Source organism: Mirounga angustirostris, unplaced genomic scaffold (genome assembly GCF_029215605.1).
Source record: "Mirounga angustirostris isolate CCGP_5_RB_7025 unplaced genomic scaffold, mMirAng1.0.hap1 SCAF_10, whole genome shotgun sequence".
Classification (NCBI taxonomy): Eukaryota; Metazoa; Chordata; class Mammalia; order Carnivora; family Phocidae; genus Mirounga; species Mirounga angustirostris.
The window spans coordinates 34518637-34544226 of NW_026991718.1; the positions used below are offsets into that span (position 1 = coordinate 34518637).

At 45.7% G+C, this 25590-nt stretch overlaps 1 protein-coding gene across 1 annotated transcript in view; it reads left to right on the plus strand.

Annotated features, from left to right (window-relative positions):
• NCAPH (non-SMC condensin I complex subunit H) overlaps window positions 1-25590 on the plus strand; it is a 35220-nt gene that overhangs the window by 4094 nt on the left and 5536 nt on the right. Inside the window, exons 2-15 of the mRNA XM_045884494.3 lie at window positions 1169-1388; window positions 1543-1633; window positions 2297-2389; window positions 2720-2858; window positions 3525-3649; window positions 10636-10825; window positions 12164-12255; window positions 12985-13190; window positions 17504-17652; window positions 18056-18162; window positions 18705-18827; window positions 22301-22411; window positions 23634-23810; window positions 24663-24776. Of these exons, the coding sequence (XP_045740450.1) occupies window positions 1169-1388; window positions 1543-1633; window positions 2297-2389; window positions 2720-2858; window positions 3525-3649; window positions 10636-10825; window positions 12164-12255; window positions 12985-13190; window positions 17504-17652; window positions 18056-18162; window positions 18705-18827; window positions 22301-22411; window positions 23634-23810; window positions 24663-24776 (1937 nt within the window). The remainder of the gene's footprint in view (window positions 1-1168; window positions 1389-1542; window positions 1634-2296; window positions 2390-2719; window positions 2859-3524; window positions 3650-10635; window positions 10826-12163; window positions 12256-12984; window positions 13191-17503; window positions 17653-18055; window positions 18163-18704; window positions 18828-22300; window positions 22412-23633; window positions 23811-24662; window positions 24777-25590) is intronic.

The following is a 25590-nucleotide window of genomic DNA, read 5'->3' on the forward strand; positions in this document are numbered from 1 at the left end:
GAATAATGCCCTCTCCTTGCCAGAGATGTCTGGAACCTGTGAATATGGTATCTTAAATGGTAAAAAGGACTTTATAGCTATGATTAAGTTAAGGACCTTGAGATGGGGAGACTATCTTGGATTATCTGGATGGGCCCAGTGCAATCACAGTGGCCCTCATAAGAGGGATGCAAGAGGTTCAGAGTCAGAGAAGGTGATGTGATGACAGAAGCAAGAGGTTGAGGGGCGGCTGGGTGGCTCAGTCCGTTAAGTGTCTGCCTTTGGCTCAGGTCATGATCTTGGGGATTGAGCCCCACATCGGGCTCCCTGCTCAGTGGGGAGTCTGCGTCTCCCTCTCCCTCTGCCCCTGTTCCTGCTGTCTCTCTCTCTCTCTCAAATAAATAAATAAAATCTTTTAAAAAAAAAAAGAAGGAAGAGGTTGGAGTGATGGGAAGAAAGCAGGCAGCCTCTAGAAGCTGAAAAGGGCAGGGAAAGAGATTCTTTCCTAAAGCCTCCAAAAAGAACACAGCCCTGGTGACAGCTCGATTTTAGACTGACTTTAGGACTGCAAGAGAATACATTTGTATTGGTTTAAACCACTACATTTGTGGTAATTTGTTATAGCAGCAATAGGAAACTAACACAATCTCTGCTTCATTTTTCTACCAAGCTGGGGTTTTTCCCATCTTAAAATTAATTTCTCAACCTCACTTTCCCTTTCAACTGCTTCCCTCCCAATTTTGTCCTTCCTTTTCTGTAAGTCCTTGAAAACCTTGTCTCCATTTGCTGTCTCCAATTTCTCTTCTTCCTGTTCGTTCTCTTCTCTGGAATCTACGCCCATTTGACTTTCTCCTGCCTCTGCTACTCTAGGAAAACTGTTGTCAAGGTCACCAATAACCTCTAGGTTGTTAAATCCAATGATTGATTCTCAGTCCTTCCCTAATTTGACCTCATTGCACCCTTCATTAATTTGGCAAGGAAGCATCAGAAACCCATCCCCCGACAAAGAAACTTAAACTATAGAGGAATACTAGAGTTGGAAAAGATCTTGGTGGAAAACGTGCAGTGAACTTCCACCCTATGACAGCCCCCAAGCCCCACTTTAGACATAGGAAATATTCCGTGGCAGGTTTCCTGAGCAAGCGTTCTCTTCCATCGCTGTCAGCCATAATCAATTGCTTTTCTTCAGAAATCCGTGGACACCCCCACAGCGCCTCCTCACCTTCAGAACGGGTGTTCTCCATGTCCCTGCCCCGGAAGGCCCCTCTCAATACTCCTGGCACCCCCGTCCTTGAAGACTTTCCCCAGAATGACGACGAAAAGGAGCGGCTGCAGCGGCGGCGCTCCCGAGTCCTGGACCTACAGTTCAGCGCAGACTCGCCTCACCTGCTGGCCTCCCCGTCCAGTAGGTGCGTGCGCGCTGGGCTGCCCCCGCGGGGTGGCCGCCCTGGCGTGTGTGCTGTGCGCCCAGCATCTCCACAATACCTCGTGGGTTCTGGGCCTGGATTTTGAAAAGTTAGAGTGGATCCCTGACAGAGGGTTTTGGTTTTGGTTTTCATTTAGGAATATTGACACTTCAGCCACGGTTCCTAAGTTTACAAACACACAGATTACAGAACATTACTCCACCTGTATCAAGCTGTCCACTGAAAATGTGAGTATCTGCTAATTATCAGTAAAGATTTTGCTACTTGATCACAAGGGAAGTCTAGCCTTCTTGATTCTGTGGAGAACACGCAATTGATGGTAATTGTGTGCTTTCCCTCTCAGCGACTCTTCTCAATGCTGATGTTTGTCAGTATGCTTTTACGGTGTTTTATGGGCCTTCGGTGCTCTTTCTGGCAGGTTGCCTGCAACCTGCAGCATATCTACAGAGGGAGTGTTGCTTAGGGGTTAATAATGTGAGTTCTGAAGCCAGCCTGTGTTGGAACCCAGTCTCTGCCGTTCACAAGTTCTATAGCCTTGGCAAGTCACCTGACCACTCTGCTGCAAGGCCTTCCTCCGTAAAACGAGAATGTGAATAGTCCCTGTCTCATAGAGTTGTTCTGAGGGTGACTGAGTCCCTTTGTGTGCAGTGCTTAGAACAGGGTCTGCACACGGTGAAAACTCAAGGAGTGTGCTGTCACTCTCTAGTTCTTGAGAATAAGGAACTATGTGTATGGATTAGGCCGTGTCACCAAGTATTTATGGGAATTGATACGTGTGGTGAGATGTGGGCTGTTACCATGTAAAAACGTAGCTTCCTCTATTAGAGTTGCATTATTTACATGAGCCGAGGCTGTCAATAACAAACCTTCCTGCACTTTTGTGTTTGCAGAAAATCACGACCAAGAATGCTTTTGGCTTGCACTTGATTGATTTCATGTCAGAGATTCTTAAACAGAAAGACACCGAACCGACCAACTTTAAAGTAAGAAGGCTGTTCACCTTCTCTTGCATCTGAATTTAATGATGGTTATTTCTAATATTGGGCACAGCACCATCATTGAATTCTGCAAATACATGAGAACCTTCCTTGTGTGAGACATTTTATTAGCTTCTTTCCTTTCTTTCCTAAACTGATGAAATACGGAGAAGATAGCTTTCTGCTGTATTTTGTTTATTCCGTATCAGTCGTAGGGGAATCTTTGTCATTTTTTTCTTAAGAGCAAGTCAATATTTTATGAAGCTTGCTGTGTTTTGCCTGTTCAGCGGTTCCTTTTTATGTGTCCGGTGAGCAGAGCTCTGTTTGTTGGACTAGGTGGCTGCTGGCACTCTGGACGCCAGCACGAAGATCTATGCAGTGCGCGTGGACGCGGTCCATGCTGATGTCTACAGAGTCCTTGGGGGGCTAGGCAAAGACGCACCCTCTCCGGAAGAAGTAGAGAGCCATGATGCAGGTACATGGGTTGGGATCTGGATTCAAGGGGCTTTCTTAAGGGCATAGCAGGTAGTTATTTGGGTAGTATACTGGAATGAATGAAGTCGTAAGAAATAATCTGATTCGATTGAAGACGTGAGTGTTTTCGGAATAGTTTATGAGAAGATCCTTAGACCCTAGAGTTGTTTTTCTTCGGAAAAGAGAAGGACCTTTTAGATCTTATTTAGGCAACATTGAGTAAGCATCAAGTGGAGAGTTTCTCATTTGGGGGTGCTTTAGAAATTGACCTGTATTAGAAGCCAAATACTTCAGGTTTCTCCTGAAGCTGCAGATGAGATGTGCCTGTTACTTTGTTGTTGTTGTTGTTGTTTTAAGATTTTATTTATTTATTTGAGAGAGAGAATGAGATAGAGAGAGCATGAGAGGGGGGAGGGCCAGAGGGAGAAGCAGACTCCCTGCCGAGCAGGGAGCCCGATGCGGGACTCGATCCTGGGACTCCAGGATCATGACCTGAGCCAAAGGCAGTCGCCCAACCAACTGAGTCACCCAGGCACCCCGTGCCTGTTACTTTGAAAGAATGGCCCGTTTCAGTTGTAATCGCTCTTTAGAGTTTTTGAGTTAATGTCAGTTCAGTTACATGCCCCAAAGCAGTCCTTGCAGTACTGAGTCTTATTTCTTCTTTCAGATGGAAGTGCTACTGAAACAGGAACAACCAAAAAGGCTCAAAAGCCAAAGAAGAAACACTCCTACAAAACCATCGAGCAGAATGTAAACAACCTCAATGTCTCCGAAGCAGATCGGAAGTGTGAGGTGAGGAACTGTGTGCAGTGTGGTCTCTGACTAATTCAGAGCCTCAGCGGCTGACACTTGGCAGGGCCACGCCTGCCTTACTGGTATGTGCCTGCTTGGGCCTCATGGGAGTCAAATATATAAGTGGCATCCGCATTATCTTCCCTTAGCTTCACATTAAGACTCTAGGGTGTAAGTTCCTGCTTTTCCCACAATATTTTAGGATGATTGAGTAGAAAGAGATGGCACGTTACTGAGGACTCTGATCAATTAAACCATTAATTTTCTTTCCAGGAACATGCAGCAGAGATGATGAGAGCTAACATTTTTTGTGCATTTACTGGGCGCCCTGTGCTGCCCTAAGTCTGTGAGCCATGTGACCTCAATTAATCCTCACAACATCCTTGTTATATTTTCTGAGGAGGTTATCAAAGTACAAGGCTGTTAAATAACTTGCCCCAAATGATGCAGCTTGTTAAGTAAGCTAGGATTTGAAGCTAAGTGGCTTGGCTCTAGAGTCCTTGCTCTAAACAGCTTTATGATCTGGCAGGTCCTAAGGAATTTCTACTTAAAGGAAGCCAGAGGCCTCATTTATCTTTAGCATAGTTAATTTAAAGCAACAGTGTTGGTATAAGCTTTTTAAGAATGTTGCTGTTAAAAGCAGTATCTCAGTGAATGTTCTTGTACATATTATCTTTGTGCTCTTCTGAGACTATATCCATAAGAACATTGAGTCATGGAATTTCCATTGCCCTCAAAAACGGGTTGTACCAGCCTACTGTCCCACCAACAGTGGACTAGATTACTCCTTTCTCCCACCTCCACAACATTTGTAAATGGCAGTTAAGGTCAAGAGACTGGAATTGATCACCAAGGGAATGAGCGTCTGTGGAAAAACGACTGAGCCCTGGGATACCCCAATCTTAAGAGTTCAGAGAGCCAAAGAAGAAACATCCAGTAGGTAGGAAAACCAAGAGAGTGTGGCACCCAAATGAGAAAGTGTCAGGGAGGAGATAGTGATCAGCCATGCCAAAATGGCAGCCTGGGGCCACTGGTCAGCTTGGAGAAGAGCCTATGGAGCTGAAACTCAGACCTCCAGGGAAGGGGTGCTGCCTGGCTGGCGCTAGTGTCCCTGAGTTTAGAGGGGCTCGTGCGCCCAGGACCCAGACCTCTGAGGAGGGCATGCTGGTTGGTGCTGGTATCTGTGAGGAGCATATGATAAGGCTGGTTCTGTGAGTGTGAGAAAAAGTGCAATTTGAACTCAGTGCTACAAGTAGGGTAGGACCTGCTGCATCTGGGCTGAAGAAGCCCTGTTGGGTGACAGGAACAGGAAGGCTCCAGAAAGAAGCAAGTCCCTTCTAGCCTTGCAGTCTCCCTCTAGTGCCCCCTATTGGTGGAGCCTACCAGAGAGCGGCTGGCAAAGCCCAGATGTGGTCCCAGAGCCAGCATCACAGAGAGGCTGATAGAAGGTAGGTTGGGGGCTGAGAGGCAATAGCTTAACTGGCAGAGAGGTAAAGTGTCAGCATACCTACTTTCAAAAAGGTTTGGGGTGGGGGGGTGGAGAGGGAAAGCTAATATGCAGTGGGGAATCTAGGTAAAAGTTACACAGAGGTTCTTATTACTATTTCAACACTTTTGTAAGCTTGAAATTTTTCATAATAATGGGGGCAATCACATGGCAAGAGAGGAATGAAGGCAGTATGGGCTGGTCTTTTGAAGAGTTTTGCTGTAAATTGGAACAGAGTAATGGGTGGCAAATGGAGGGGAAAGTAAAGTCTAGAGGGTTTTCTTGTTTTTTGCTTTTTTAATGGGAGGATTAACATCATGTTTACTTGTTGATAGCAACAGTCTAGTGGAGAAGAGAGGAGAGTTGCTCGAGTGGAGTCCTTGAGCACGTGAGAAGGGAAGGGAAGGGACAGCACCAGCAGAGCTTGGCTAAGGGACACCCATGGCTGGTGAGGGATGGGACGAGAGTGTGCACACGTGGGAGCTTCCACGTATTCCCTTCTGGTTGTGCCCCCCTTGAAATAGGAAGCCAGAGCATCTACTGACTGAGTGTGGAGGAGGAAAGGTAAAGGTTTGAAGAGAGAAAAAAGTAGGAGGGTGGGTGAGCGAATGGACTCCGGAAGTATAGTTTGCTTGCCAGACAGCCCTCAGGGTTGACCTGAGGACCGTGGCAGATGGATTTAAAGCGAGGCGTAACTTTGTGTGTTTCTGCAGCCATGGTTAGTTAGCTGTGTGGGTGTGAGCATGAAGTGGGCAGAAAGTGGGATTGAACGTAGGATTGTGTTTTGCTGAGTCAGTGTGACACAGCTAGAAAGGAGCACTGGAGTGAAGAGCACGTGCAAGGGAGTGCTTACAATCATTGCCTATGGGACTTTGGCCAGGAAAAGAGGGGAGTAAGAGACAGCATAAAAGCCATGTGAGCAGTGCGTTGTAGGGCACGGTGAGTCAAAGACTTCTTTGAGACAAGAAGGTGTTGGCTGGAAAGGTAGGAGGTGGTTGCCAGGGGCGCTTGGAGTTTGAGCATATGGAGAGGCTGTAGTCATGGTTCTGATTCAGTTCAGAGAACAGCCAAGGGATCTCTTGAAGTCCTGGGGTGGCATTCATGCTGGGATCTCTTGAAGTCCTGGGTTTTCAGGATGAAGCTCAAGACCATTGAAGGTGAGGATATCAAGGAACTAAGAGGCCAGAGTGTTGGATGGATCAATATATGGACAATGAAACCACTGAAAACTAGGACAGCAGTAAAGTTGGAGAATAATAATAAGCCAAGAGCTAATATTAAAATCTTCCAAGAAGGGGGAAGACCTGAGGGTTGGAAGGTGAGCGAAACACAGATGGGCAGAGGCTGGTGAGGTCTGACCTTACTGTGTTCAAAGCAGAGGGTTGTAGGACTTAGGAGGGAGACTAGTCTGGAAGTCGTGATGAGGAACAAGGAACTCCCCTCTCCCACATCTAGGCCAGTGTTCGGAGCGCTGCAGCGCTGGCCTGTGCAGAAGCCCTGTCCTCGGGCAGGCAGGGTTCCATTAGAGCAGTGCTCCTCAGCCTCTTGTCATTTTCTTCCCCCTTCAGGGCCTTTTTAGATCTTTTCTTCCTTCCCCCTGCCCTTGAAATGAATGGTTGTGGAATAAGATTTTATCAGGTAGGGTTGAGGCTTGGAGAACCACAAGTCATTGTAATTTCTAAGATTTTTTTTCACCCTCCCCCAAAAACCAGTTTTCACTTCCTTGAGAATGATATTGTCCCCAATTTAAAATGAATGAGTTAGGGGCGCCTGGGTGGCTCAGTCGGTTGAGTGTGTGCCTTCAGCTCAGGTCATGATCCCAGGGTCCTGGGATCGAGCCCTGCATTGGGCTTCTTGCTCAGTGGGGAGCCTGCTTCTCTCTCTGCCTGCCACTCCCCCTGCTTGTGTGCACGCTCTCTTTCTCTCTGACAAATAAATAAAAGCTTTAAAATAAACAAACAAAAAGTAAAATGAGTTAGAGCTTGTAGGTGGAGAGAACCTTCAAGAAAGAATTGGGGAATATAGGGAATTTCTAGAGGGTCCTGGGGGGAAAATATCCGTTGTTAGGAGAGGGAGATGGGGGCCAAAGAGGTTTGGAGCCTGGGAAATGTAGAATTCTGGGGGGTCCTGGGTCTTTTATGTGTGACTAATAAATAAACTAAATCAAGGACAATGATGAGATTAGTCCTGGTGGCCTCATGGCAGATGGTAGTTGGTAGAGACAGAGCACGCAGGGGGCTAGGAGTGAGGAGACTTGCTGGGTTCACTCTGAGTGATGGGGTGGTTCTGCTCTGGGCTTGCCTAGTGGCTCCAGCCTGTGCTGGTGTGAGGACTGTGTGTGGATGGGCGTGGAGGTGGGAACACTGAGGCCAAGGCTGGAGAGGGAGGGGGGAAACAAGGGTGGCAGGTACTTTGTGGGGAGGGAGTTGTATTTATCCATATGTCAGCCTTGACCTTGGACAGCACCAGATTTGGAGGCAGCAGATATAAATTTCAGATCCTGGTTCTGCTATCTTAGCTGTGTGGCCCTGGGAAAAGGCTCTGAATTTCACTTTGTTAAACTGTAGAAAGAGGTTAACACTAGTTCCATCCACATACGGGTTTTGTGGTAGTGAATCTATTCCTGGCAAAGTGCTTTATCCATGGCAATAGGTTGTATACATCTGTATATATCTGAAGGGGAGCCATATAATTCTCTCCCACCTTCCTTTCACCTCCCCAATTCTCCATGTTTTTCCCCCTTCTTAGATAATCTGAGTATTAATTTCACTATCATTCTTGCCTCTGCTTCTGGTTCTGAAGTGAAATGTCAGTTCAACAATATGGTTGGAAATTCTGTTTCCAATCATCTTTTTTCCAACCAGAGAGACCCAATTCTGGGGAGCCTGAGGAGGCTTGTACTAACTAGCCTTTCCCATCGTTCTAAAGAGAAAACGAGAGGGCAGGCAGCGCTGCTCCCTCTCATCCTGTGGCGGTCAGCCACGGTTATGCCAAATGAAACCACTAGTCTTGAAGAAACACCGAGTACCCCAATCCTAGAAAGCTTTTTTTTGCTCTGTAAGCTGCTGTAAACTTGTAATAGCCCAAAGCCCAATTCGGAAGATAAACAAGAACAAAGGATTGTCAGAAACCTAGAATTTGAAATTTCAACTGTTTCTTGAACCCGTATTCTCTTGGAGATGGCGTGGAAATGAGAAAGCAGATGTTCTGTGGGTGCAAGTTGAGAATTCTTATTTGTGTATGAGCTGATCTGTTTTGGACACAGCTCTGTGTGTGCAAAATGTTTGCTGTCATAGGAGATTCCAACCTGATTATGCTCCAGTTCTTTATACCACGAGAGCACAATGCAAGGAAGTTCAAGGCACATACTATAGGAAATCAGAGTGGGTGGAGGTCAGAGTTTATGAAAGCGGTGAAATTTGAACTGGGCCTTAAAGGCAAGGTAGGTATTTGTCAGATGGACTTTGCCAGGAAGGTGATTCTGGGCAGAGGCACAAGCAAAGGCCGTGAAATAGGAAAGTTCTGGTTCTTTAAGGAGCCGGACAGTGTACAAGTTTGCTAGAGGCCAGGATTTACTCACAAGGGTGAAACATGCAGTTTGTTGTGCACACACTGTCTCTCTGACAAATAAATAAAATCTTTAAAATAAACAAAAATAATATAAAATGAATGAGTTAGAGCTGGTAGGTGGAGAGAACCTTCAAGAAAGAAGTGGGGAATATAGGGTCTCCTTTTAATGTTTCTCTTCCTTGCTGTGGACCCTTGTTTCAAAAGGTTCCCCTACCTGGGTGCCTGGCTGGCTCAGTCTGTAGAGCATGCAGTGCTTGATCTTGGAGTCATGAGTTCAAGCCCCGCGCTGGGTGTAGAGATTACTTAAAAAAAAAAAAAAAAAAGACAGGGCGCCTGGGTGGCTCAGTTGGTTAGGCGACTGCCTTCGGCTCAGGTCATGATCCTGGAGTCCCGGGATCGAGTCCCGCATCGGGCTCCCTGCTCGGCAGGGAGTCTGCTTCTCCCTCTGACCCTCCCCCCTCTCATGTGCTCTCTCTCATTCTCTCTCAAATAAATAAATAAAATCTTTAAAAAAAAAAAAAAAAAAGACAAAAGGTTCATCTACCTAAACTATGCAGTCACCAATAATTCATTTTCCCATCAAATAACTCAAAAATGTCAATGAGATCTAATTTATATGAAAGAACCATTGTTCTCACATTGCATGATGTAATTCTAGACAAAAGTGAGGACAATTATCTTAGTGTTCTCAGCTTTATTTTAGTGTTACAGTTTCTGTGTTGACTCTTTGAAATGCTGAGTTTTCACTAACTACGCATACAGGACCTCTCAGGGTGTGGGGCTTCAGGTGGGAAGCCAGTGCTGTGGTTGGCATTTGAGGAAAGGAATGGGAGTAACAACACTAGTATTTTTAGGATAGGAAATGGGAGCGACCAGAGACAAGGATTAACTCAGGCGTGGGTTGTATTGGTGGCAACAGGGGTGAAGAAGGAAGGGGTAGATGGTAGAGATGTGCTAGGAGGGAGACCCACCAGGCTGTGTAACTGACTGCCTGAGGGTCAGGAGACAAGGAGAACGTGGAGGTGATGTATGTGATACTCTGGGGCTAGAAGGATTCTGAGACGGGCTTATTGGGAAGGCGAGAGGAGAATCTCAGTTCTGGTGAGGTCAGGTTCAGAGCTAAGGGGGCCAGGAAAGAGCCAGAAGCCACATCTGTCTTTCTCCTTGAGGCCCCTTCTCTCCACAGTAGCTATGTCCTGAGAAATAAAGGAGACCTGTGAACCCAATACCCAATGTGTTTCCCGTCCCAGGGCCACTGGTAGAGTCAGGTGGCTTCTGCCTTCTTGCCACACGTGCCTGTGTCTTGCTCTGTCCTTGTTCTCGTGCACTGTGCCCAGGTCTGCTTTTGGGATTGCCATCACCTGGCTGTGCCACTCCTGCTCCTTCCCCCAGCCGTGGGGCCCTCTTACAGCCTGTCCCGTCTTTTACCCATCCATCTAGTCCTGCTGACTCTGCCTGTCTTTCCCCTGAATCTCTTGGTTGTGTTCTCCAAATATACAAATATTTCTGCCCAGAGTCATAATGGGATCTTGTGAACAGATCCATCACACAGGCTTTTTAAGTCCACAGAATTTGTGGTGGTAGCATTCAACCATTTGAAAACAGAGACTTGTGGAAAGAGACCAGCAGAAGGGTACTGTCCATGTGGATTATAAACAGAATGACACAGGAGAAGCTCGTTCCCACTTACTGTGTACTTGAACGCTGCACATTTATTCAGCTGACTACGCACAGGCTTCCTTTTCAGTTGGTATCTGCTAGGATGGGATTTTATTGATCAATTAGAAAGCCCTCCCCCTATTTCTTTCACATGCAGAGATATTTCAGTTCAGCAGATAGAGCTGTGAATGAGCAAGGGTCCAGTGAATGAGATTTTGTTTGCTTTGGCTGCATCCCGTAATTTGTCGGTTCTCTCTGTTTGTATGGTCAGATCGATCCCATGTTTCAGAAGACGGCGGCCTCATTCGATGAGTGCAGCACAGCAGGGGTGTTTCTCTCGACCCTCCACTGCCACGACTATAGAAGTGAGCTGCTCTTTCCTTCCGATGTGCAGACTCTGTCCACCGAAGAACCCCTGGAGCTGCCAGATTTAGGCTGGGTGGAAATGACAGATTTAAAAGGTGAGTACACATAATGCTTCACCAGAGCATTTCAGTCATCAGAGAAGTTTCCGTACAACCATGGGTTCCATAATACGCCCATCATGATGTTGCTTGTTTAAATTACCCAGAAGGTTCCTCTGGAATGCCACACTGGGCATCCCCTTAGGAGAAACGGCCTTCTGTCCCCATCAGCGGCACGGAGGCTAACAGCAGTAGCTAACGCTTGCCACTGCTCTTGGTCCGTATGTGCCACATCCCTCACGCGCCCCTGTTAGCAGTCAGCTCTCACAGTGATGTTTTAGGGCCCAGGGCCAGCCAGGAATGTCAGAGTCTGGACTTGGGCAAGGGGCTTTCATAGGCTTTTGTTGAGCCAGAGAGGCCTTGTTCTTATTTGTTAGCCAATCCGGGGCATCTGGAGGAGGAGAGGGCATTGTGAGTTATTTTCAGACTCTACCTTGGTGGTCTGAGACTGGACCTTTTTTTTTTTTTTTAAAGATTTTATTTATTATTTGTCAGAGCGAGCGAGTATAAGCAGGGGGAGCGGCAGGCACAGGGGCAAGCAGACTTGCGGGGCTCCATCCCAGGACCCTGAGATCATGACCTGAGCTGAAGGCAGCCACTTAACCGACTGAGCCACCCAGGCGCCCCTGGATACGTCCTTTTGTCAGCCCCTTTTACTGGCCTGGCAAGGATTTTATTCCCCCTCCCATCCTACTCTCCACACCCCTCTGGGGGATCGTCTGAGAATGTTGTGACCCCCATGGGTGGCGGGAAGGCCAGGCGCCGGAATACGGGAGCTGCACTTGTGTGCGTCATTTTCGTGTGTTGCGTGAAGTTGACCCTCTCTGCCTGCGGGACTACGCAGATGTTACAGAGCCTACTTTCCTCCTTTCCATTCTTGTCTAAATTCTTAGTGCAAGTATTTGTGCTAACATAACAGTCTCTTTTTGAAGTTTATGCTCTCCACTGGGACCTTAATTCTGTGAGGTAGCCAGTTTAGTTTAGGACTAAAATAAGTAACACTGCGTGATTGGTTGTGCGGTTAGTACACTTTAAGGAAGGGTTTTTGATTTCCCAACTCCAGCATAGGGCACGGAGTCCATTTCAGAGTCAAATGTCTGTGCTTCAGGCTCTGCCCTAATGTTTTACTAATTCTTGGAGTGCCAGTGTGGAGCCTACCTCTAGAGTGGGTATATGTTGTCTCCCTGGACAGAAGTCTGTGACCTGGAGTTTGGCCACGAGCCAGCCTCTGCCACAGAACGGGGTGACTGAGCCTTTCCATCATGCTGCCCTGGTCACTCTGAGTGTGGGGGGTTGCTCCCTCCATACTCTTCTGCCATCTCCTGTCTTCTCCAGCACCCATGCAGCAGTGTGTGGAGGACGGCCAGATCTGCCCCTCCCTGGCCGGGTTCCAGTTCACGAAATGGGACAGTGAGACACATAATGAGGTGAGTTCAACTTTTAGACTTCTGAGGGCTCTGGGCATTTGTCCAGCTGCTCGTGGTTTCAGTGACATGGCCCAAGACAAGTTCTGCCCAGTGAGAACCAAAACCATGGCATCATTTTTATTTAACCAGGAGTACAGAAAATATTTCCCTTGGCACTTCTGTAGGGACTAAAACCCGGGGGGTAGGAATGGAGGGTGAGGCAGCCCTGTCTTTCCTGGGTGCACATTTTTTTTTAATCAGCTATCCCCTTGAACACGGTTAATTCCAGGCCTTTGGTCTCAGGCTGCTGTCAGGCTCAAGGAATTTCCTGCTCTTCGGGGTTGAGTCCCTTGGCACAGAGTTTCCTGAGAAATTGTCATGTGTAAAGCTTTTCTCTGTATATTTTTAGCGTGGCCCCCTTTAGCCTACTTACTATCACTTCCAGAATAGATGGTCTCCATGGAAAACTGTTTTCTCTAAACATTTGGTTAATGGATGCAGATTCCTGTTTCATGTTTTATGAAATGTGCCTAATGACAATACAGCTTCATCCTGTGCTGCACAATATAAACTTCCTCAGCGCTTTACTCTTGTGAGAACCTTGATTCTGGGGAGGGGAGGGGGGAGGAGAAGCTGGAACCTGGGACTTAGGGCTGAGAAGGCACATCCAGGCAGGCTGTGACCCCAGCAGTGCCTGGGGTGGCTGCAGGGATGGGTAGAACTAGAGGACCCTCTCTTTGTCCTCTCCAGTCTGTCTCTGCCCTGGTAGACAAGTTCAAGAAAAACGAGCAGGTGTTTGACGTCAATGCCGAGGTAGAGGAGAGTGACTGCGAGGACTTCCCTGATGGGCCCGTGGAGGACGACTTTGATGCGAACGATGAACCTGAGCACAGTGCCGCCGGGGATCACACCGAATTCAGGAGCTGGAAGGAGCCCTGCCACGCTCAAAGCTGCCCGTAAGGTTCTCAGGGCCACGGAAGAGGTTCCCAGACGAACTTTCTATTTTTTTTTTTTGTAAAGATTTTATTTATTTATTTGACAGAGAGACACAGCGAGAGAGGGAACACAAGCAGGGGGAGTGGGAGAGGGAGAAGCAGGCTTCCCGCTGAGCAGGGAGCCCGATGTGGGGCTCGATCCCAGGACCCCGGGATCACGACCTGAGCCAAAGGCAGACGCTTAACGACTGAGCCACCCAGGCGCCCCCCAGACGAACTTTCTATTGGTTCTTAACAGATTTCCTGCTGGGAGAGTCTCATTTCATCTCCGAGATTGGCTAGCCTGGTGTGCTGGCCACGTTGTCCTCGCAGGCAGAGCCATTCTGACTCACGGTGGAATCATACTCACCTGTGAATGGTGGTGGCTCAGCCACCTATTGGTGACATTGCAGGAGTTTGTAAGGATAAAATTAAGATATGTAAAGTGCTGGAGAAAAATACCTGGAATATAGTAGCGACTTCGGTGGTGGCTGTTGTTACCACTTGCATTTTGGTAGCATGGAGCGTGCTTTCTCCGCACGATGTGTAGTCTGGCTTTTGGCTATATCACTCCAGATCAGGTATAGACAGCAACAGGCTTAAGTTGATTACAGAAACAAAGTGGCCCCTGCCTGAAAGGTCACGCAAAGAGGAGGGGCTGGGCAGTGTTGGGCTAACCAGATCGGCAGACCAGGGACAAGCAAAGCAGGGGAAACTAAATAAGCAGATAAAACCAAATAAGCAGATAAAACCAAGCATGTTGGGCAGGAGGAAAGGTGGTAGAATTGGGTCTTTAGCAATTAAAATTTTTTTTTTTAAATATCTGGTTATCACTCCTTTTTTTTTTTTTTTAAGATTTTTTTATTTATTTATTTGACAGAGGCACAGCGAGAGAGGGAACACAAGCAGAGGGGGTGAGAGAGGGAGAAGCAGGCTTCCCGCCAAGCAGGGAGCCCGATGTGAGACTCGATCCCAGGACCCCGGGATCATGACCTGAGCCGACGGCAGACGCTTAACGACTGAGCCACCCAGGCGCCCCTCAATTTAAATTTTTTATTACTCTAGTAGACCTAGAAGAAAATCAGAACTTTGTTGGCCTTTATTATATATACTTAAGAGATGAGTACTGTTTTAACTTTGAATACAATTTGGAAGCAGGATCCCATAATCCTGTGGCACCAAGGGCCTCTAAAGGTGGTAAATAGGCTTGGGTGTAGGAGATTCCATAAGATCATGGTGAACAGCCCCTCTGTTAACTCCTGTGCCTGTAACAATTTCGCATTCCTGGGACAGGGGACAGCCAAGCTGGTTTAGTATGGGGTAAAACCTTAGAAGTTGTCCAGGATAACTTGTCTGCTCCTGTGGGAAATGATTAGATTGATAATGTCTCTTCACATCTGAGTAGAAGTTGACAGCTAAACATTTGGCACCTCTAGGCAAAACTACCATCGAGGCCCTTTGGCACCCTCCTTTCCTCTCCTGATCTGTACTATTGATATACCTGCAGTTTTGTCCCTGTGCCCATTCTGTCTTCTACAAAGTGAGAAATGGTAGGCAGGTTGGGAGGATAAGCTCTTTTAGTGCATTTTCTTTTTTAAATTTTATTTATTTGTCAGAGCGCATGCTTGCACAAGCACAAGCAGGATTAGCGGCAGGCAGAGGGAGAAGCAGACTCCCTGCTGAGCAAGAAGCCCAACGTGGGGCTCCATCCCAGGACCCTGAGATCATGACCTGAGCTGAAGGCAGACGCTGAACTGACTGAGCCACCCAGGCGTCCCTGGACTGAAAGGTCTTTAAGGGCTTCTCTTGGTCGAGGTGGGGTAGGGCAGTGCTGAATCATAAATGCCAGTGTTCTGTAGGGTGCCCTATGTTACCAGTCCCTGGATGACAACCCTTGGACCACTGCGCGCACCGTACATTAACAAGGCCAGGCCTAACAAAGTGCCGTATGTCCCATGGCAGCTTGGGCGCATTGCTTCTTCCTGCAGCAGTGGCCCGTGTGTGCTGTAGCCAGTGTCTGCGGGACAGGTGTTTGCTATGGTTAAAGACCTAGTCTGTGGTCCAGGCCCACACCACAGCCTGCTCCATGCATGCAGGAATGAGGCATTCTGCTATGTTCACGGAGCCAGCTGGGAGGAGACCTTTAACCTGCAGGTATTAATGTGATGTGCTAAACTGGTGCTAACTTAGAAGGGCCCTGTGGTTGAGGGGCAGGTAGAAGAAATAGTTCCCCCAGAGGGGATTAGAGAAGTTTGATGGAGGGGCAGTTTGATGGAAAACTGAGGAACTGGGAAGTAGGTTAGTTGTTGAGTTGGGGAGTTGGGACCAAGAGGGTACCTGCCACATAGCATTGTATATTGCAAGACAAAATGGCTGGAGTTCAAGCCTCAAGGGCCTTAGTGCCGCCCTGACCCAGAGATTCTCAGGGAATGGGAGCCAAGCTCTTTATAGCTTTGCCTGTAAGTTCCCAATAAATTCACAGCCTGACTGCCAAAAGAGAAGAGTATCTGTGAGAATTGAGCAGAGATTCCACTGAAGCCATCTTCTTTCTCCCTCTGGAGCTCACAGTGCAGTACAATTGTTACTTAGTAACATATAGGCATTCTACATACTAGAAATGTGAATTTTTTTCATATCTTCTAATTTTTAAAATTAGATTTTAGGGGCGCCTGGCCGGCTCAGTTGGTAGAGCATGTGACTCTTTTTTTTTTTTTTTAAGATTTTATTTATTTATTTATTTGAGAGAGAGAGAAACAGCATGAGAGGGGAGAGGGTCAGAGGGAGAAGAAGGCTCGCCGCTGATCCGGGAGCCTGATGTGGGACTCGATCCCAGGACTCCGGGATCATGAGCTCTTTTAGTGCATTTTCTTTTTTAAATTTTATTTATTTATTTGTTAGAGCGCGTGCGCACAAGCACAAGCAGGGTTAGTGGCAGGCAGAGGGAGAAGCAGACTCCCTCCTGAGCAAGGACCCCCCCTCCCCCCACCGTTACAAGTCCTGGGATCATGACCTGAGCCGAAGGCAGTCGCTTAACCAACTGAGCCACTCAGGCGCCCGAGCATGTGACTCTTGATCTTGGGGTTGTAAGTTCGAGTCCCGCGTTGGGTGGAGGGATTACTTAAAAACCTTTAAAAAATAATAAAATTAAATTTTAATTATACAATAAATAGACAAATACAGTTTCCTGGTTTTAAAGTAAAGATTCTGTAGATAAAAGCAAAGTCCTCTTTTAAAGCTTTTTAACCTTATTCCACAAAGCTTGTTGTAAAGAGGATGTATACATATGGCTCAGTGTAGATAAAAAGCTGCTCGGCGTCTGAGGTTTCCTTGTTATCTTTACCTTTAGAGGGCGGTATAGCAGCACTGATATACTTTGTGACGTATCAGGCCTTAGGAGAAAGCTACCTGCACATACTAGGACATTGCAGAAAGGTTGAAAAACCAAACCCAACTACCATGCTGGACTGGCCAGTTAGACTCTTCACACACAGCACAGAATAAAGCTAGGTGGCTTAACAGATTATAAGTGCCACCCCCAAATCAGTTAGGGGACAAATCAGAATAACATCTGTTCACTTTTCGTAGGCACTACAAGTGTTATTGGAGCCCTCGCTTACGGAAGGATGGTAAAGAAAGACTGAGAGATTATCATCTTGTATGGCAGGAAGCCTTGTGTAAAGAAAGATCTTGAAGCTGATTCAGAGAATTGTGTCCTACTCCCAGCTCTGGCATTTTACCGACTCTGGCATTCTTACATAAAAACTTACTTTATCTCCAGGGTCCCTGGGTGGCTCAGTCGGTTAAAGTGTCTGCCTTCAGCTCAGGTCATGATCCCGGAGTCCCGAGATTGAGCCCCGCATGCGCCTCCCTCCTCAGCGGGGAGCCTGCTTCTCCCTCTGCTGCTACCCTCTCACTTGTGCTCTCTCTTTCTCTCAAATAAATAAATAAAATTTAAAAACAAAACAAAAACAACTTACTTTCTCTCTGCCACTCTTTCTTGTCTCTCAAATGAGTAAACTTGCATTTCATGAAGCACTTTAAAACCTTGTATAGCTATGATCATAATGTTATAGAATTAAGAGAAAAGCACTTTGATGACATAAAAACTAAGGAATTATTAAGACGAAATATTTATATTGAACTTACTCTTAGAAATGCTGCTCATCTGTGGAGAAGTGGGTAGGTAGAGTCTTCAATTTCATCACATGCTGCTTTGCATGTAAATGGCATGATTGTGTTATGTATATTGACATGTACACAGTTGGTCATGTAAAAACATTTCATGTGTGTTACAGGGAAGAAATGATTCCCCTGGGGGATGGAGACATTAGGACCATGTGCCCCCTTCTGTCCATGAAACCTGGAGAATATTCCTATTTTAGTCCCCGTACCATGTCGATGTGGGCTGGCCCGGATCACTGGCGCTTTAGACCCCGACTCAAACGTATGTACTTCTAAGTTTGAATATATGTACTTCCAAGTATGAACTTTAAGAGATAGTGTCGATGATCATCCAGTATCCACGTGACTTTGAACAGTGGCCATCCGTGGGAATGACCACAGGCTTATAAGGCAGGACTCTAGAACTCTGAAGGGCCATGCCAGCATTATGTGTTTTGCATTCTCTCTTTGAAAAGAAGAAGGGATTAATTAGTGTATTTTTAATTGTGTTTTGTTAGCAAGACCACAAATTATAAGTTAAGGATGAAACTAGGTGTATGGTTTGCTTTTCCTAATGCTGTTATGCTCAAAAATGCCGACATTTTTGCGGTTAAGATCTTGCAAAATGGGTACACAGTATTGTCCACAGAGGTGAACAGTGTTGACATTTGTCTTCATTTCTGCAGATGATGCTTCCTCCAAATCAGAGAACAAAAAGAAGAGTATAAAGAAAGATTTTGAAATTGACTTTGACGATGATATTGACTTTGATGTGTATTTTAAAAAAACAAAGGTTTGTGCTAGATTTATTAGCATTTATGCTTTTTTAAATTGTTCTTTTCACTCTTTTCAGATGTGATTTTTTTTTAATTCATTACAAATTTAAGTTTTAGAGTAAATGGATGGTTTCATTCTCCCTCAAACTCAAGAGGAATCGAGAAATAGTCCTAAACTCAATGGCAGATAGAATCAGGTTTAGAATATGAATAATGTCTAGCAAAATCACTCTTTTACGTAGACGGGGAACTCTGACAGACTAGTGCTGCCCAAATCCTTCCCGAGCTACTTAAAAATATATATATGTTTTGACCATTCTTATTAAAGATGCCTAGGGGCACCTGGGTGGTTCAGTCAGTTAGGCATCTGACTCTCGATTTTGGCTCAGGTCATGATCTCAGGGTTGTGAGATGGAGCCCTGCAACAGGCTCTCTGGTCAGTGTGGATTCTTTCTCTCTTTCTCTCCCTCTGCCACTCTCCCACTCCCCCCTCACGTGTGCTCTCTCAGTTTCTCTCTCTCAAAAAAAAAATGCCTAAAAACTTGTTTTTAATTAATAGGCTTCTACTATTCTGGCCAAGTCCACTTTGGAGAACCAGAATTGGAGAGCCACCACTCTTCCCACAGATTTCCTCTATGAGACTGATCATCTTGTCCAGCTGCATCTCAAACCAGGCACCAGGGTAAGACTGCTCCTTCGTTTCTCCAGGCTGTTACTGTCGAACATGCTGGTAGCAAGGGAGGCATCAGATGGCTGGCAGTGTGACTGCCAGCCCGTGCCTTCGAGGAAAGGAGAGCACGCGGGGAGGGGCGTGTGTTAGCCAGGGGCAGTCACCGGGAGATGCAACGGGTGTAGCAAAGCTAAAGGGAAAGCTATGGGATCGAGGCACACTAAAGATTTGGAAATACTTTAGCTGGTGAGACTGCTGAGGCTCCGTGCTGAAACGCTAGGGGGGACAAACAGTCTTTTGTTGAGGTGATACATGTTGGACATGGTGATAGTTATTTCTTGATTCTCTCACTTTCTCATTGAAGTTGTGGATTCACTAGCCAGATGCTTTCCCCAGGCCACACGGCCTTCCTCATGATCAAGGTGTAGACACGAGCCCCACTGTGACTTGTGGGGTAATGTGAGTGCCAAGCACCTGACCATGCAGTCTTCAGGGAGTTCCCTAATGCTGTGCCATCTTCCCGGGCTCCTACGAGGCTCCTCTGCTCCGATGAGCATCTAGACCACCAGGAGCTGGACCCCAGTCGCTGTTCACTTCTTCTGCCTGTGCCTCTTCTGGGGATGCTGGCAGCAAGCGCCTGTCACTGTTGCCAGGGTTACCAGGCAGTGGTTCCTGCTAAATTCCATTTTATCTGGACCTTCTGCTCATTTGCATTCCTGGGTGTTCTGGTCTTGTGGTGTCATAGACACAAACTCTTCAGTTTCCTCTTCCTTATTTTGCCTGTTTCTCTACAAGGCCTTAATGATAATGTATACCATATTCACTATCTCCCATTGTGTTTTTATAAACCAACACTAATATATTTTTCTTTTTAATCAATACTGTTTACTTAACAGAAATATTCTTTTTTTTTAAGTTTTTTTATTCTTATGTTAATCCCCATACATTACATCATTAGTTTTAGATGTAGTGTTCCATGATTCATTGTTTGTGCATAACACCCAGTGCTCCATGCAGAATGTGCCCTCCTCAATACCCATCACCAGGCTAACCCATCCTCCCACCGCCCTCCCCTCTAGAACCCTCAGTTTGTTTTTCAGAGTCCATCGTCTCTCAGGGTTCGTCTACCCCTCCGATTTCCCCCCCTTCATTCTTCCCCTCCTGCTACCTTTTTTTTCTTTTTTTTTTTTTCTTAACATATATTGCATTATTTGTTTCAGAGGTACAGATCTGAGATTCAATAGTCTTGCACAATTCACAGCGCTTACCAGAGCACATACCCTCCCCAGTGTCTATTACCTAGTCACCCCCTCCCTCCCACCCTCCCCCCCACTCCAGCAACCCTCAGTTTGTTTCCTGCGATTAAGAATTCCTCATATCAGTGAGGTCATATGATACATGTCTTTCTCTGTTTGACTTATTTCGCTCAACATAATACCCTCCAGTTCCATCCACATCATTGCAAATGGCAAGATCTCATTTCTTTTGATGGCTGCATAATATTCCATTGTATATATATACCACATCTTAACAGAAATACTCTTAAAAATGCAGAAAGAGGGGCACCTGGATGGCTCAGTTGGTTAAGCGTCTGCCTTCGGCTCAGGTCATGATCCCAGGGTCCTGGGATTGAGTCCCACATCGGGCTCCTTGCTCAGCGGGAAGCCTGCTTCTCCCTCTGCCTTTGCCCCTCCCCCTGCTTGTTCTCTCTCTCTCTCTCTCTGACAAATAAATAAAAATAAATAAATAAATAAAATCTTTTTAAAAAATGCAGAAAGAGATGCAACGTTGCAGAATAGTAGAAACGATGGCTGCAGTCGGTGTTGGTTAGGTGCTAGCCCCTTTGTGTTCTAATGGGAAAATGGGGCCCTGCGGCAGAAGGAGCAGGACAGTAGGACGCTTCTACCAAACCTTGCCCAGACTGGAGCTGCTTTCTGTGGCCGCAAGCCACCACCCCCCTCCCCCCATTTGAAGATTGTGGCCTTAGGTGGGAATTTGCATATTCATTAGGTCATTACATTCCAGGGGTGGTTGGGTTTTTTTGGTTTTTTTTAGAGTTATCTCTTATAGAAGCAAGAACTTCTGCTTCTGATTGTCCACAGGGTCAAAGTCACTGTGTGTGGTGGGGCAGCCAGGCAGCAGGGGCTGGAGATCCCTGTCCTGCCAGCAGAGCTACACAGGGAAAATGACTATTAAACTCTGGAAACCCTGGAAATTAAATGCTGGGTTAATAAGCACTGTTTGGCCAGAGACCGTACAGATCAACCATCTAGTTTAATATTCTGATAGGGGGATTCTAGTAGCAACCAGCTGATACAGAGGGGGTCACGTCCCCTTCCTGAAACACTTCTTGTAGACTATGGACAATTTAGAGTATGCCTAAAGGAGAGTATCCTAAATGGAGAGGGATTTAGAAATGGCGTCATATGAGGAACTGTGGAAGAAAGAGGACTTTTCTTAAGTCAATAAATACCTATCGTTGAATATTATTTTTGGACTTTTATTACAAAAACATTGTGAGGGCGGTTTTTTTTGGCTGCTTTTGGAGTATATTGTTGTATTAAAATATTCAATATGCCTTGTAAACTGTACATACCTTCAGCTTCACTTCCTTCACCCCAGAGACACACCCCAGGTAAAAATCACTGGTCTAATGGCCGGCAGATAATCTGAAGGAGTGTGGTCACAGGCATTCCCAAAAGAGGAGGCAGACTTGTTCTGTGAGGCACTGGAAGGCAGAACGAGGACCTGGGGGTGTAATGACAGGGAGAAGAGCTGGATGTTTCTCCCTTTAGCTATGTAGGGAGCAGGGTTTGCCCCAGAAATGGGACACCAGCTGTCTGTGAATTAAAATCGTGAGTGGGGGGCGCCTCGGTGGCTCAGTTGGTTAAGCGACTGCCTTCGGCTCAGGTCATGATCCTGGAGTCCCTGGATCAAGTCCCGCATCGGGCTTCCTGCTCGGCAGGGAGTCTGCTTCTCCCTCTGACCCTCCCGACCCGCCCCCCTCTCATGCTCTCTCTCTCTCAGTCTCTCTCTCAAATAAATAAATAAAATCTTTTAAAAAAAAAAAAAATTGTGAGTGGGTTTTCTCAGAATTGTTTGAGCAGCAACAAGTTGACTTCTTTTCAGATAGCTATAGGCAGTTTTGTTTTTAATGAACCCTTTTTCTTTTTTTTTAATATAATAATTTTTTTTTTAATGAACCCTTTTTCAAATGAAGTTGTGTGCAGACATAATTGCAAACCAGCTGCTTTGGTTTATTTGGGATGGATGGAGTCTCCAAGCCCTTCTACCCTGAGGCTTGCTCTAGAACGGAGTTGTGCAGCTGAAGTTGTCAGGATTAGATGACTTCTCAGGGCCCTTAGAACTCTAAAATTCTGTAATTCTAGGAGCTTGATCATAAGAACTAAGGTTATTATCCAACCTAGGTTAGAGCTGCTTTTCTAGAAATTGCTTTCTGCAAGTTGTTCTTTCCTTCATTCTAGTTACTTAAGATGGCCCAAGGCCAGAGAGCAGGAACTGAACATTATGAAGAAATTGGAGACTATGATTACAACAACCCTAACGACACCTCCAACTTTTGTCCTGGATTACAGGTAAAAGGAGAGAAGTGCTCTGTCCTTTCTCGTAAGTGGAAGAGCCTTTCCTGTTCCCTATCTGCTCTCTCTATATGGAGGAAAGCCGTAGGAAATTCTAAACCGGGCGGGGAAGGGGGGGGTTGTTGCAGCTGCCTACCCCGCCCCCCAGGCATCAGGAAATGGAGCAAAGCTGAGGAAACAGCCAAAACCTAGGCCTGCTTTACCTCAAGCCCTGTATGTGGAAAGCAAATGTTCATACTCCAACAAACCAATCAATGTCTTTAGCCTGTACAAAGCACTTATTTTGGGATTTCAGAGGAAAATATTCCTCTTGCTTTTAGGAGCTACTATTTTTGCCTAGGGAGACAGGACATGTAGACATGTGAAGATGGTGTGATCTGAAAGGGAAAAGCCGATGGGGTAGATTCGGGAGACTGGGCTTGTAGCTCTGATTTTGGTTCTTACGTTGTGAATTTGTACAAGCCACTCCCCATCTTTAGATCTTGGTTTAGACTAAATAATCTCACTATCCCTTTGGTGAGTCTACTAATGAGAGGCAAATGTAAATAACAGAAGGGGGAAAAATACTAGGTCTCCTCTGTGTCCCTGAGGGAAGAGGGACAAGAACTGAAGAATAGTTTGTTCACCTTATCATCTTCCTTGGAGGTGAGTTGGGTTGTGAACTTTTAGTGAAAATCCAGACCTCTTGGAGAGTGCTTCTCACATTTTCAGGGGGTATAAGAATCACCCAGAGAGCCTGCTCAAAAACCGAAGTCCTGGGTCCCAGCCCAGAGATCTGATCCATTCCTGCTGGGCTTGCTCCAAGAATGACTTTTTCATGGCTCCCAGGCACGGTTCCCACCCCCGCCGCCAGCTGGGGTCCCCTGGCACCTCTTGTGCTCACATTGGGTGAGGCATGTGGGTCAGATCTCTGGTGTTTTGGAAATGCGTCCCATAAAATGAAATCTTAAATTGGCTAGAAGCCAAAGGGGACACTGGCAGTTGTGATTATTCCTTCTAACTTACTCTGGCGGTCTTAGTTAACAGATATCTTCTTCATAGAGTTTATGTATAACACAAAGATCACTGGAGGCACCTAGGAGTCCATCCTAGGCTTGATTCACGTAATGAACTCTCAGGTGCTCTGCTCTTAATGTGTAAATACAGAGTCTTTTTCAAGGATACTTCAAAGCCTCTCAGGCAGCTTCTGCTGAACTTGAAGAACTGTTTCCTTGCCCAGGCTGCTGACAGTGATTATGAAGAGTCAGATGACTTATTTGTGGGACCAGGTGGCACCTTTGACCTCACATCCTGCCATCCACCTAAGACAGCACAAGAGAATGGTGACGTGCCTGAAGTCCAAGGATTGGACATCACCACTTATGGGGAGTCAAATCTGGTAGCTGAGCCTCAGAAGGTAAAGGTGAAAGCCAAGAATTATGTTAGATTGTTTGCCTGAGAACTATTTAATTTTCCTCCTATATGAGAATCACATTGGTCTGGACTTGATTTTTTTTTTTTTTTTTCTTTCTCAATTTTAACCTGTTGCTCTCCAAGTGGCTGACTTTTAAATAGGGCCATGTTGAGAATGAGCTGATGGCTAATTAAGTTTGTATGGAACTAGCCATCTCTTTAGATAGATGGTAATAAACCATATGACTAGAGGCAAGTGGTAAAGTATGTGAATGAAGGTTGCAGGCAGGGAAAATCAGTTTCTGTGCTGTTTGGGTGAGGCAAGCTATTTGGCTCTGGAAAACCTTGGCCAGGGGCGCCTGGCTGACTCGGTCCATGAAGCATGAGACTCTTGATGTCGGGGTTGTGCATTCAAGCCCCATGTGGGGTGTAGAGTGCTCTATTTAAAAATAAAATATTTCAAAAAAAAAGAAAGGGAAGGAGGGAGGGAGGGAGGAAGGAAGGAAGGAAGGAAATAAATAGATCTTGGCCAGATTCAGTTCATATGAAATGATGATGCATTAAGCATCTGTCTGTCCCATACCAGATGACCGGCTTGGTGATTTCATATATATTTGACCTATCCCTTTTACACTGGAATTCCAGGTTAGTCTTAATGTAGATTGCAGTTGATCAACAAGAAATTAGATTGAAATGAGGGACTATGTTTTGGTATATCCAAAGGAAGCTCTGTAACTCTGTTGATCAAACTAAACCAGATTCTTTATTTGAACTCCAGACTTTTGATTTTACAATGGGTTGGTGGTAAATGCTTCTTTATTTTGCTTAATTTTACTTTGTCACATATCTATTTCAGGTAAATAAAATTGAAATTCATTATGCCAAGACTGCCAAAAGGATGGACATGAAGAAGTTGAAACAGAGCATGTGGAGTTTGCTGACAAAGTCCTCCAAGCAAGCCGACACAGAGGTAACATGTTCTGCTCACTCTCTAGGTGCCCAGCATGTGGGAGGGGAATGGCTCATGGTTTAGGCTCCAAGATCAATAGGGCAAATACAGAAAGCATTCATTCAGAAATACAAGGAAGATCTCACCCCTCTGAAAGCGAAATGAACCAAGTATATGAACAAAAGGTGATACAGATGGTAAACTAGTGCATGGGACGTTATTCAGCCTTGCTGGTAATCACAAAATAGAAATCAAAGCATTTTATGCTGCTTTAAAATAGCTTTAGCAATTAATTAAACGGAGTTGAGGAAAAATTTGGAGTACATATTCACAGCTGGTGCAATTTAGGTTGATGAATGACTCTTTTAGAAAGCAAATTCTAACATCTCACATGCCGTGAAATGTTTGAGCCCTTTGATCTAATAGGGATACGTCTTCGAAGTAGAAAAGTAGTAAAAAAAAAAAAAAATTTTTGCTGTCAAATTGTCTCTTTCTCCTTCAGAACAAGGTGAAACGTTGACTAACTCTTTCCAACTAAATGGAACTCTCAGTTAACCAGAATCCTTCCATCCTCTCCTCTGGACCTCTTCTGCTCAGGCAGTGTTCTGAGCTTTCCAAACTCAACCTGTTCTTTTAAACCTCCTCCTGCTGGCTGAGAAGTTAAAATCATGATTTGATTGAGGACCCTGAGCTGTGTAGTCATGGATATCAGATAAAGCTTCAGTCATATTCATAGGGTTTTATCAACTAAAACTGAATAGTATACAAATGTAAGAGAAATGTGCTTTTTTAGAGGTAGGAAAGGGGTTCTACTTAAACTTGGAATTTAAATGAC